The following is a 14,470-nucleotide window of genomic DNA, read 5'->3' on the forward strand; positions in this document are numbered from 1 at the left end:
TTTCTTGGTGCCGATCTCGAGATACACGAGATCAGCATGGAGGAAGTGCTACAACCGAGATCTGTTTAATACCGCGTGGCCTGCAGAGCAGCTTCAACGATGAATCAGCTCCTCCCCGGCATGCAGCGTTGGTGACAGTGGCATCGGAGGAGCAAGAGAGGCTCCAAGGCTGCCGTGTGTATATATGTGTAAAAGAGAATAAATGGGTGCCTGCCGGGAGAGAGAGAGCGAGAATGTGAGTGAATGGGTGCCTGCCTGGAGAGGGTGTGTGTGCGTGAAAATGAATGGGACCTTGCCTAGGGTGTATGGAGGGAGCCAGTGAGAGTACATGTTTGTGTGTATGTGTGTGGGTGAGAGAGAGCACGTGTGTGCAACAGCCTCCCACCTGCCTGTTAATCCATGACAAACTTGGGGCATCTGGAAATCAAAAGTTCCCAGGTATGCAGAGCAGGGAATTTTTTAAAAATCCTTACTAGGTTTAAGCATTAGGTATTATTTGATGTGTCTGTTTTGAAATATTTTATGGGTGTTTGGAACATTTTTATATGACTTTCTAACTACCTGATGTTGTTCTATTTAATTGTGTTGAATTCTTTGTATTGGTATGGTTGCTGCTCATGGAGTGCTCACTCACATATGCCCCACCTCTGGTTTAACCCCACTCCTGCTGGGAACTGCACAGCTCCTCTGCAGTACTGGTGAACAAGAGGAGGTAAGGGCAGGACTAGGTCCCTTAGTCTGGTCACTGTCTCTGTGCCTCAGACTCTTCACTTCCTCTCTTTTCTCCATTCCTTCCCAGGTGTTAAAGGTGGTTTTCTGTGCTCAGGTGTACAGAGGAAAATTGGTCCTTACTTGCTAATTTTCGTTCCTGTGATACCACAGATCAATCCAGACTCCTGGGTTTCGCCTCCCTTCCAGCAGATGGAGACAGAGAGTTCCGCAGACACTGCCATATAACCTGGTGTGCCACCTGCAGTCCGCCAGTATTGACCTGTACCCAAGCCAAGCTGCTACTATACCTAAAGTAACAGATCAGTACTTAAAACATCACACCCCTGAACGGGCAGTAAGATGTGGAAGACCTTTCCAAGGTATCGATCCTTTTCAACCTTAAAACCAGAAGAACACCAAGAAACTGCATCTGCAACGGTCTTCAGACTATTTACAATAACAGATTGAGCAGACTCTCCAAATCATCTCATCCTAATGGACGGGACTCTGGACTGATCTGTGGTACTACAGGAATGAAAATTAGCAGGTGTGGACCAAACTTTCTTTCCCTGTACATACCCAGATCAGTCCAGACTCCTGGGATGTACCAAAGCTTCCCTAAACAGGGTGGGACTGCGAGCATCCCGCTCAAAGCACACATTCACCGAAGCCTGGACATCCAAACGATAATGTTTGGCGAAAGTGTGCAATGATTTCCCATAGGCACAGGATGACCCAGACCTATCACCTCCTTCAGCCACTGTGCTATGGTGGATTTCGAAGCCTTATGACTTTTTTTGCACGACTCCGCAGCACAAAAAGAGATCGGATAGCCTAAAGCTATTAGTGACCTTAAAATAACCTAACAATGACATGCTTCCTATCCAAACACCTCAACTCTTTCGCATGGGGCACAGTTGTGTCCAAGTTCGGAAAAGCTGGCAGCTCCACCGACAGATTCAGATGTAAAGCCGATACCACCTTCAGCAGAAAAAAAAGGAACTTATATGCAAAGAGACTCCTGCCTCCGAAATCCTTAGAAAAGGATCCCTGCATGATAGAGCTTGTGGCTCTGAGATTCTTCTAACAGAACAAATTGCCACCAGAAACACAACCTTCAAGGTAAGATCCTGCATAGTCATCCTTCGAATCGCTCCGAACGGAGCTGCGCACAGCCCCCTGAGAACCAAATTAAGATTCCAAGGAGGGCAGAACTTCTGCACCGGAGGGTGCAAATGCTTCGTCCCCCAGAAAAAAATGCACCACATCTGGACGTATAGCTAGGGCTGCTCCTCGCATCTTGCCTTGAAGACAGACCAAGCCACAACCTGGACTCGGAGCTAAAGGCCAATCCCTGAACCAGCCCTCGCTGCAAGAAAGACAAAATGTGAGCCAGCGATGCTCGCATAGGCTCAACCCCCTGCTCTTCGCACCAAGTCTCAAAAACTCTCCATACCCGCACATAGGCCAAAGATGTAGACGTCTTCCTGGCTTGCAACAGGGTGGCAAGGACATCCTCTAGACATCCCTTACACCTCAGATGCTTCCTCTCAAAAGCCAAGCCGCAAAACAGAAGAGAGCCGTCTGATCTGAAAATGAGACCTTGGTGCAAAAGGTTAGGAAGATGAGTGAGTCGCAGTGGATCGTCCACTGCAAGATTGATCAAATCCGCAAACCAGGGTTGCCGACGCCACTCTGGCGCCACCAGAATCACCTTCCCTGGATCCGCGTAAGACTTTGCCTACCAGCGCCTATGGTGGAAAAATACTCAGGAGAATCTCCTAAGGCCAGGGAAGTACCAAGGCGTCTGTACCCTCCACGCCGTACTCCCTTCTGCAACTGAAAAATTGTGAAGCACTGGCATTCTTCTGAGTGGCCTTCAGGTCCATGCAGGAGGGATTCCCCACCTGCGACAAATAAGCTCCATCGCTTCCTCCGACAACTCCCACTCTCCGGGATCCAGTTGTTGGCGACTGAGGAAGTGTGCCTGAACATTGCAACCAACATTTCCAGATTCTTCTCTGCCCAGGAAATTAACTCCTGGGCCTCCTGAACTACCGCTTGACTCTTGGCCCTATCCTGTTGAATAATGTAAGCCACCTTTGTTGCATTGTCCAACAAGACTATCACCGGCTGCCACCATAAGAGAGGCATAAAAGTACGCAGTGCCAAACGGACTGCCCTTGTCTCTAACCGAATGGTGGACCATGACTACTCCACCAGACACCACCTACCGTGTGCCACCACGGTCTGAAAACAACCCCCCCCCCCAACCAGAGAGGCTGGCATCAGTAGTGACCACTATCCAGTTCAGAACCTCCATGGCCGTACCTGACATAAGTGGTCTCGAAGCCACCATGAGAGACTTGATCTGGCCACTTCTGTAAGAGGCAATGATAGATAGAAACATAGAAATGACGGCAGAAGAAGACCAAACAGCCCATCTAGTCTGCCCAGCAAGCTACGCACTTTATCCATTTTTTTTTCTCTCCCACCTGTTACTATTGGCTTCCAGTACCCTCCAGCCCTAATTCCCCTCCACCCCACCACCAATTTAGAGAGCAGCGCCGTATCTGCATCCAAGTGAACGTCCAGCTCAATTATGGGTAGCAACCGCTGTAACAAGCAGGCCACCCCCTTGCCCCATACTCTTACCCACCCCTGTTTTTATTTTTTTTATTTTTTGAGATAGCGGCCCTCCATCCTTCCGCTCCGTGAAGGTGGAACACCAACTACTGACCACTGGCATCCCGCTCCGTGAATGCCTCTGTGGCTACTGCCGCTCCGTGCAGTGTTTGAATGCCTCCTCTTTATTCACGCCCGCTAGACTTGATGGATCCACAGTTTTTATCCCACGCCCCTTTGAAGTTTTTCACAGTTTTAGACTTCACCACTTCCTCCGGAAGGGCATTCCAGGCATCCACCACCCTTTCCGTGAAGAAATACTTCCTGACATTGGTTCTTAGTCTTCCTCCCTGGAGCCTCAGCTCGTGACCTCTGGTTCTGCTGATTTTTTTCCGATGGAAAAGGTTTGTCGTTGTCTTTGGATCATTAAAGTTTTTCAAGTATCTGAAAGTCTGAATCATATCACCCCTGCTCCTCCTTTCCTCCAGGGAGTACATATTTAGATTGTTCAATCTCTTCTCGTATGTCATCCGATGAAGATCCTCCACCTTCCTGGTCGCCCTTCTCTGTACCGCTTCCATCTTGTCTTTGTCTTTTTGTAGATACGGTCTCCAGAACTGAACACAGTACTCCAGGTGAGGCCTCACCAAGGACCTGTACAAGGGGATAATCACTTCCCTTTTCTTACTCGATATTCCTCTCTCTATGCAGCCCAGCATTCTTCTGGCTTTTGCTATCGCCTTGTCACATTGTTTCGCAGACTTCAGATCATTAGACACTATCACCCCAAGGTCTCTCTCCTGCTCCGTTTACATCAGCCCGTGCACATCAGCCCTTCTCCCTGCTCCAACACTGGATTCCACCGTGAAAGCAAAACTTGCTGAAGCGGCCTCATATGAGCAAATGCCCACGGAACCAATACCAACGTGGATGCCTGGGACCAGAGAACCTGCAGGTAATCTCATACCCTGGGAACTATACTGTCTAGCAAACTGCAAACCTGACCTTGCAACTTTCGATCCGATTGCTGGTGAGCGATTCTCACGCTGCTGGTATCGAAGTGCACCCGCAGAAATTCCAGCATCTGAGAAGGGTTTAGCTGACTCTTTGACAGATTCAAAACCCAACCCAGGGACCTCAGGCATTGCAGAACCACTGCCACCGCCTGGTTGCAAAAAGCCTCCGACTTTGCCCAAATGAGCCAATCGTCCAGATATGAGTGGACTAACACTCCCTCCTTCCTGAGAGCTGCCACCACCACTACCATCACCTTTGTGAAGGTCCTCTGAACCTTCACCAACCCAAAAAGCAGAGTGCAAAATTGGAAAAACGCCCCCAGAATCATGAATCTCTGATCTGGGCAGAACGCGATGTTCAAGTAAGCTTCAGTCAGATCCAGAGAAGGCAAGAACTCCCCTTTTTCATACTGACTCAGTTACCGAACGCAATGTCTCCATCCAAAAATGGGGAACCTCGAGAGCCATGTTCACATTCTTCAGCTCGCCCTTTTTTTTTGGAAACCACAAAATAAATGGAATATCTCCCTGTTCTCTGCTTCTCCACAGGCATGGGCAAATGGCTCTCAGCATTCGTAAACGGTTGATGGTCTCCTGAACTACCTGTCTCTTGTTTGTGTAGGCACAAGGGGGCAACATGAACAAATCCTTTAACGGTCAAGCAAATTCTAAAGCATAACCTTGACTTATCACCGTTAGAACCCACTGGCCTGTGGTAATCTTGGCCCGTTCTTTGAAGAAAAGAGCTAACCTGCCACCTATGGAGGGTACCAAGGAGTGGACTGGTCTCTCCTCATTGAGAGAACCTAGGGCCCCGGCGCTCCCTGGCCGGAACCATCTCTGTTTGGCCTTCGGCCTTGAAAAGACTGATTCCAGAACTGTTGCTTTCCAGAGCTTTGTCTCTGAGCTCCTCCTGAAGCTCAATTCTGCTTAAAATGTTGATTGGACCGAAAACAAGGCCACATGGAGGAGGAACCTCTGGGGATCTTTGGCTTATCCTCCGGCAGCTTATGTCTCTTATTCTTACCCAGTAGCTTCACCAGTTCTCTAAGTCCTTCCCAAAAAAGGAGCTTCCCCTTGAAAGGTAATGCTCCTAGCTGAGACTTAGACCAAACGTCCGCCAACCGGTTCCGCAACCAAAGAAGCCACCGGGCAGAAACCGCGGACATCATGGCCCTGGAGGGAGTCCGGATGATCTTGTATAAGGCCACCACGACTTCCAGCCACTCGGCCTGTTCGTTCTCAGAGGCTGACATTGCCTTCCCAGACTGCAATTGCTGCACACCGCAGCACAAATGCCCAGATCAGAGACCTCAAATATCTTCTTAAGATGTACCTCTAATTTCTTATTTTGCATATCCTTCAGCACAGCAGACCCCCCACCACCAGAATTGTCATTGTCTTTGTAACTGCCAACACTGAGGCATCCACCTTCGGAAGCCCAAACAAATCCAATATATCTTCCAGTAATGGATACAGCTTATCCATAGCTCTGCCAATCTTCAGACCTGCATCTGGAGTCACCCACTCCTGGAACACAAGTTTCTTCACTGACTTATGCAACAGGAAGGCCTCTGCAGGACCTCTTAAGCTATCCAGAACTGGTCCTCTTCTTCATAATCCGACCCATCTCGTGGTCCCTTGATTCCCCGCTTAAGGACAATTGGAATCAGAGGCCACAGTTCTTCCCTGTGAAGGAGACAGACCACCTTTGGATTGTCATCTTCCTCAGTTGGGGCTTGCCCTGCTCTTCATCTGAATCCGGGCTGCCTGGAGGAGAATATGGTCACGGAAGAACCTCCACCAGAGGCATCCTGACAGAGTCTCCCGAAGACTCGTTTGCATCCTCCGACTGGGTAGCCTGACTCAGGATTCTCCAAACACAGATAGCCCCCTTGCCCGTGTCCTCTTACATTTGATAGGTCATGGATCCTGTGGACCCCCTATCTTGGAAGGGCAGCATCCTGCAGTCCACCTGGCGAGATAAGCCTTGTGGAGAAGGAGCACAAACTCGGGGGAATACTCGCCTGCTTCTGCCCCTGCCCCATCCTGATATAGGAGGTGTCCCCCCCTACTCAGACAGATTTGCCCAGGACCCCGCCGGGCCTCCTGTTGACTGGGGACAGCGGTGGAGGGAGGGATCTCTCCTCTCCCTGTTTCTCAGCTGATGCAGCAAGTGTGGCTAAAATGGCTGCCATTCCCACGGAAACAGGGAAAGCATCATCAGCTGCGCTGGCCGCCTCCACAATCCCTGCGGAGCTCCGAAGCTTGCTCATGCTACTGGCAGCTGCGCCCTTGGAGAGGCAACATGAACAGAAGCCGCCTTGCGAGAGGTGCACTCTGCACAGGGAGCACCGCACGGCATAGCCCGACCCGGGCTGCCTGCGCAGGAAACACAGCCGCCACCAAAAACCCCAACCCCAGAGGGGAGCAATCGCCTGCCCCACTGCTAGAACAAAGTGAAACATCAAAGAACAAAAGCACAGCCTGCTAACACCTTTTTCCCTCTTTTTTTTTTTTCTCTTCCTCTTTTTTTTTTTTTCCCTCTTTTTCCAAATAAGCTTTAACAAAAAGGCAGCAATGAAGAAAGAAATAACTTCCCTTAACTGGGCAGGAGGCTGTAGCCCGCCTTCTGGGGGGGGGGGGGGGGGAGGAGAGGATCTGGCACCACCAGATATCCCCACCATGGCGGCAAACAAGACAGAGCCAAAAGGGTCACCAACCCCCTGCTTGTCCACCTCTCCACCAGAAGGGATGGCCCCACCAGGACTTACCAACCTTCTGGGAGAAATTTTTCTTCTTTATTTTATTTCTTCTTTATTTTATTTTTTTTTCCTTTCCTAACTACTCCTCAGACGCCAGGGTGCGTACAAGGAAATACAGTTCAATACTGGTGGACTGCAGTGGCACACCAGGCTGTAGGTTGGTGTCGGCAAAACTTTCTCTGTCTCCATCAGCTGGAAGGGAGGTAAAACCCAGGAGTCTGGACTGATCTGGGTGTACGTACAGGGAAATGCATTTGTGTGCTTCTAACACATTCTCAGGTATATTTAAAAAATGCTGCAGTAAACCAGTCGTTGTCGGGGTTTTTTTATTATTGCTCCATCCCAAACCACCTGGGAGGTTTTCAGTCAACGCAGTAAGACTAGGAATTACCAACCCAAAACGTCCCGGCTTGCTGCAGCCATATGCTTACCTAAGTGTACCATACTGTGAGCAAAGATTAGGAATAACGTGACACCGTGTCTGTCTGTCTGTCGCAGGATCATGGGCCTGTATGTCTCCATCGTGCTGGTGATCGGGAAGTTTGTGCGGGGGTTCTTCAGCGAGGTCTCACACTCCATCATGTTTGAGGAGCTGCCTTGTGTGGACCGCATCCTGAAGCTGTGCCAGGACATCTTTCTGGTCCGCGAGACCGGAGAGCTGGAGCTGGAGGAGGAGCTCTACGCGAAACTCATCTTCCTGTACCGCTCACCCGAGACGATGATCAAGTGGACCAGAGAGAAAGAATAGCTCAGCCGGCCCCAAAGCCAGTCTTGTACCAGCTGGGAGTCCTGCTGACAGGTCCCTGTAGGCCTTAAACTATGGACACTGCCTTACTAAGTCTTCAGTCGGAGACACTGACCCACAACAGCAGCTCTGTTGGTTAATCCCAGAAAGAGATTTGTAGCAGTGAGTGCAGCTTTTCTGATTGTCCCCTGGTGTAAGGAGAGTATGGTGGGGGGGCCTGGGTCTGCTTGAGAGCTGGTCAGATGGGTCGTGCACTCCACTACTGTCAGAGGGGTCTAGGAAAAATATCCAAGGCAGGGTGTCAAAAGACACACAGAGCGTACCACGGGTGGGGAGCCTCGCCTGGGAGGTCAGGCGATGTCTGCTGTAGCCAAATGGGTGGCCAACCTGCCAAAGCTTCAGCTTCAGCTGTGCTTTAGCCAGAGACTTTCTGTGATTTAAGAATGGGATGCGTGGTGCTGAACCTCCCCGTCGGCAGCCCTGGTGTCGCGTCCTTCGCTGCCTGCGCCTCAGGCTGGTGCGGCGTAGTCAGCCTTGCCCTTTTTAACACAGCAATGAGACAGTTGTGAAAATAACTTGCAGAAAGGAAAGGGGGGGAAACAGCCACACAAGCCTTGAAGAGGGCAGGCTCAGCATCACTCTGTGCAGGCCCGGGTCACAGAAACACTAAGCCAGAGTCACTTTTCATGTCAGACTGTTTACTACTGGTATATTTCAGAAGCCCCCACTTCCAGCCCTGCCAGAGGCTGGCCTTAAAGCACAAGAACCATTTCACTGCACTGAGAAACCAGAACTAGACAATACTGTAACCGCCTCGGGCGGGGGGGCTGCCGTCTCACCTCATTCGCCTCCTCCAGAGATGGATTCTATTCTTGCTGTGCAGTTTTCCCTTTTTTGCTTTTCTGATGAATGACTTTTTTTTAAATAAAGATCACATCTGTGGAAGCGGCAGCCTTGTGCTAGTGCTCTTTCTTCTCACGACGCACCCGCATGCATAATCACACCATTGCCCGGGAGTAGATCACCTTGGTGTGCATAATCACATTCAAATGAAACTACCCTCTTCTGCAATAGTGCCACACCGTAAGGCAGAGATCCCTCATCTCATCTCTCTGCCCTGCCATATTTTCCTGCCCCTGATCAGATCTGACCTGCACAGAAATTTTGGTTTTGGTTTTTTTTTTTTTCCTGGTGGCATATCCCAGGCCCTACAAACAAGAGCAGGAAGATGAGCGAGGTCAGCAGGGACTGCAGTGCATCCTCTGGGCCAACAAGGGGTGCTGTGCTACAGTGGTAAGGGGGCAGAGAGGGCCAAGCCCCAGCAGACACATGTGGAGAGAGGCTTCGGTCCAGGGCCCAAGTGATGGTGAAGAAATGAGGCCTGGAGTGCCATGGAATGAGGAGCAGTATGCATGGGGGAAGAGAAATGGGTGAAGCTGGAGGATAGTAGGAAGGGAAAGAGAGTGGGAAGATGCTATGGTCGCAACGTAGCAGGAGAGAGGGGGTTTGGCACTTGCACATCCCTACTGTCTCATGGGGCAGATGCAGGAGAAGTAGGAAGCACGATTGCCAGGGCTGTGGCAGAGTTGTCAGCTCCTCAGCAATCTAGAAATATGACTGACACTACCTTCTGCCATATCCCCCTGGAAACCTGCCTCCTCTCTCTCCCAGCATTTCAGATTAAGAGGGCTGCAGAAATCCTCATGCACACACACACTTCCACCACCCCTGTCCTCTGGGATATGCTTGGCCCTTCTCTGCAAATGTTTGGGGACCCCTGCCCTAACTGTTCACCCACATCCTGGCACAGTGAACTCAAGACTACAATGGAATCGAGCTGAAAGCTTTAGGAAAGTGAAGAGAAAAAAAAAAACCAGTGGTAGCCAAGATCAGCTGAATGCTTCTACTGTCCTAAAACTATCCCTCCTCCTAGGCTGCCAGAACTGTGCAAACCTGGAACACCATTCCATACCACAGCAGTTACCGTGTGACCCTCTGTTACGGGTTCAGACCGTGCACACTGGTATCCTGCCAGGGGCTAATCTCATGGAGGTTTACACTGGGGCTTATCCCCTCTAAACACAATTACAGGTATTATACACCTGGGGGCTTGCACCCAGGAGCTTATCCCCTCCACAAATGGCCACACACAATTACCGGGATTATACTTGGGGGCTTGCACCCAGGACCTTATTCCCAACACAGAGAGCCCCACACAAACTGATTCAGTACATCACGGTTCCAGGTTTTTAGGAAACTGAGGGGAAGATAGAACAAAATCAGATTACACGGAAGAAGTAAGAGTAGATTGCTACAATTGCTAGCTTTTTCATCATAATCTTATTTATTTATTTAGAGGCTTTTTTTTATACTGACAGTGGGTATGTCATCAGTTTACATCAAACAGTAGATGGAAAGTACAAAGAACAGGGAAGAGGGGGAGGGGACAACATAGTGCAACAACTAGAGGAAACTAATAGGGTAACAGGAAAAAAAAAACTGGAGAGATAACATGTTAAAGTAAGAAATTAATAACTTGGTGGAATAACGAAATAAACAGACGCTTGCCTGTTTGTAAACATTTCACAGTGCAAGACAGTAAACAGTTCACGCAGAGGTTGGCCTTCAAAATAGTTTGTGTCTGGGTGAAAACTCTGAATCCTAATCTCTATATACAGAAGTAACAAAAAAAGTGACTCCAACATATTCCACCCCTGGATTCAGAGAATTCACACTGATAGCTGCTGGATGGAAAGTTTCCTAATCTATAGTTAATATTGGTGTTCGCATTAATCAGAACTATGTATTACTTTATGGATGTATACATGCATTAAACACTGGTCCCCTTAGGACTAGCAAATATAAAAGACCAGGACTTCTACCATATTTGCAAGAAAAGCTAAATCCATTAACACATTACTGCCTCTGTGCAAGTGATCAGAATACCCTTATCAAGAATACCTAAGCCCCGTCTAAGCTGCATGGCCCTGGAGTTTGTGACACAGAGATCTGCCCAATTTAAAACATTGTCAACTACCAACAACCAAACCTCGGCTCCCCACATTAAAAGATCATCAAATACTAACCATATATAGGGAACTCCTTAATGTGTGGTTATGTGCGGAAGCCATACACATGAAATAACCTCCATGTGATTATACCTTTCTATGGCTGCCGTCTTTATTCTCAAAATGACTGCCAGGTAGAGTGGAAATTAAGAATTAGATATAAATAAAATAAAATATTTGAAAAAATCATTGTGAGAATAAACACGGCAGCCATAGAAAGGTATAATCACATGGTGGTTATTTCATGTATATGGCTTCCGCACATAACCACGCATTAAGGAGTTCCCTATATATGGTTAGTAGTTGATGACAATTTAATACATTAGCCAGGCTTGCCTCTGGCCTATCAAGAGTGTCCACAGCGATTGGTCTCAGTATCTTCTGTCATCTGTTGCAATCTCCATGCTGGTTGTTGTGTGTGTGGTTGGCCAATCTGACTTGTGGGTGACACCCAGCTCATCAGGATATATAGGCCACTTTTCATTGATTATCCAGTATCAGCCCTACTGCATTCAGTATTGCCTCTGTCCACATGTGCAATTATTTGGGTGCCTCTCCCCCCCTCACTGAAGTATTGTCTCAGGTCTCTCCCACTGTCAGAATACAGCCTGATAATCTCCTTAGCTTTTAGGTATCTGGAACAGTTAAACTCGGGTGTAGTACATACTCCCCCAAAGGTGGTACAAAAAAAATGCATGTATCAAAAATCTATTCTAGTTCTTTCCACAAAAAAAAAAAAAAAAAAATTTAGCTGGGTGTCAGATTGACGTACAGATAGCACATTCTGCTGAACCATTTACACACAACAGCAACATTGGAGCAATCAAACTGTATCATTAATGTGAGAATCAAAATAACATCTGCAAGTAACAATGGGGCAGATTTTAAAAGCCCTGCGCGCATAAATCCAGCCGGATTTACGCGTGTAGGGGACTTGTGCGCCAGCGAGCCTATGTTGCATGGGACTTGCGCGCCAGCACGTGCAAAGCCCCGGGACACAGGTAAGTCCTGGGGCTTTGCTTGGAGGGGGGGGGCATGACAGGGGCAGTGTGGCATTCGGGGGCGGGGCTGTGGAATAGCCACTGCTATTAATTGCATTAGTAGCATGGGATCTTCTTAGTGTTTGGGTACTTGCCAGGTTCTTGTGACCTGGATTGGCCACTGTTGGAAACAGGATGCTGGGCTTGATGGACCCTTGGTCTGACCCAGTAGGGCAATTTCTTATGTTTTTAAGGAGGGGAAGGGGGTGGGGGGGGGGGGGAAGTTCTCTCCGAGGCCGCTCCGATTTCGGACCGGCCTCGGAGGGAACGGAGGCAGGCTGCTCGGCGCGCGCAGGTTGCACAATTGTGCACCTCCCTGCGCACGCCGACCCTGGATTTTATAACATGGGTGCGGCAGCGCACCCATGTTATAAAATCGGACATAGATTTGTTTGAGATGGGTTGCATGAACAAATCTACGCCTGCGCATAACTTTAAAAATCTCCCCCACTATGATTAGGTATTAGCTATATGTATCATAAACATCTTTCAGCATGATTTCAAAGTGATTAAAAAATAAAAATATACTTATTGCTTGAAAACAATGTCTTAAGTAAGGCCACAGTAGTCTATGCCCATGGAATAAGGAAATTCAGAGCACTTTAGTCCATAAAATTAAAGATTCATGATGTCTTCTGTAGCAAAGGGTGGGATGATTTCAAGTTATGAAGTCAATGACAAATTATGTGTACTCCCACCACACAGCACTTTGAAAGCTGTCTTGAAGTACAGCCTCTGCACTTTCATCACTAATTCAGATGTTTAGTGTTTATAGATTAATACCTGATGTGAGATGAATAAAAACTGAAATTAAGTAAATAAACTCTAGCATAAACATCAATAACTCCTTGAATGTAATAATCCCTATATACACTCTTCATATGGATATCCATATCTCCTTGTATGTAATAATCCCTATATATACACTTCATATGGATATCCATAACTCCTTGAATGTAACAATCCCTATATACACTCTTCATATGGATACCCATATCTCCTTGAATATAATAATCCCTATATACACAATAATCCCTATATACACTTCATATGGATATCCATAACTCCTTGTGTGTAATAATCCCTATATAGACAATAATCCCTATATACTCTTCATATGGATATCCATAACTCCTTGTATGTAATAATCCCTATATACATAATCCCTATATCCACTTCATATGGATACCCATATCTCCTTGTGTGTAATAATCCCTATATACACTTCATATGGATATCCATAACTCCTTGTATGTAATAATCCCTATATACGCTCTTCATATGGATATCCATAACTCCTTGTGTGTAATAATTTCTATATACACTCTTCATATGGATATCCATAACTCCTTGTGTGTAATAATCCCTATATACACAATAATCCCTATATACACTTCATATGGATATCCATAACTCCTTGGGTGTAATAATCCCTATATACGCTCTTCATATGGATATCCATAACTCCTTGGGTGTAATAATCCCTATATACGCTCTTCATATGGATATCCATAACTCCTTGGGTGTAATAATCCCTATATACACTTCATATGGATATCCATATCTCCTTGTGTGTAATAATCCCTATATACGCTCTTCATATGGATATCCATAACTCCTTGTATGTAACAATCCCTATATACGCTCTTCATATGGATATCCATAACTCCTTGTGTGTAACAATCCCTGTATACGCTCTTCATATGGATATCCATAACTCCTTGTATGTAACAATCCCTATATACGCTCTTCATATGGATATCCATAACTCCTTGTGTGTAACAATCCCTGTATACGCTCTTCATATGGATATCCATAACTCCTTGTGTGTAATAATCCCTGTATACGCTCTTCATATGGATATCCATAACTCCTTGTGTGTAACAATCCCTGTATATGCTCTTCATATGGATATCCATAACTCCTTGTGTGTAATAATCCCTATATACACTTCATATGGATATCCATAACTCCTTGTGTGTAATAATCCCTATATACGCTCTTCATATGGATATCCATAACTCCTTGTATGTAACAATCCCTATATACGCTCTTCATATGGATATCAATAACTCCTTGTGTGTAATAATCCCTATATACGCTCTTCATATGGATATCCATAACTCCTTGTGTGTAACAATCCCTGTATATGCTCTTCATATGGATATCCATAACTCCTTGTGTGTAATAATCCCTGTATATGCTCTTCATATGGATATCCATAACTCCTTGTGTGTAATAATCCCTGTATACGCTCTTCATATGGATATCCATAACTCCTTGTGTGTAACAATCCCTGTATATGCTCTTCATATGGATATCCATAACTCCTTGTGTGTAACAATCCCTGTATATGCTCTTCATATGGATATCCATAACTCCTTGTGTGTAATAATCCCTATATACACTTCATATGGATATCCATAACTCCTTGTGTGTAATAATCCCTATATACGCTCTTCATATGGATATCCATAACTCCTTGTATGTAACAATCCCT

At 46.9% G+C, this 14,470-nt stretch overlaps 1 protein-coding gene across 3 annotated transcripts in view; it reads left to right on the plus strand.

Moving 5' to 3' along the window:
- Window positions 1-8,813, plus strand: part of PIEZO1 (piezo type mechanosensitive ion channel component 1) — a 203,736-nt gene extending 194,923 nt beyond the window's left edge. For all 3 annotated transcript variants that reach the window (XM_029608624.1, XM_029608626.1, XM_029608625.1), the window contains one exon: window positions 7,616-8,813. In XM_029608624.1, coding sequence (XP_029464484.1) covers window positions 7,616-7,865 — 250 coding nt within the window. In that variant the 3' untranslated portion in view covers window positions 7,866-8,813. The remainder of the gene's footprint in view (window positions 1-7,615) is intronic.
- The last annotated feature ends 5,657 nt before the right edge of the window (window positions 8,814-14,470 follow it).

Source organism: Rhinatrema bivittatum, chromosome 7, assembly GCF_901001135.1.
Source record: "Rhinatrema bivittatum chromosome 7, aRhiBiv1.1, whole genome shotgun sequence".
Taxonomy (NCBI): Eukaryota; Metazoa; Chordata; class Amphibia; order Gymnophiona; family Rhinatrematidae; genus Rhinatrema; species Rhinatrema bivittatum.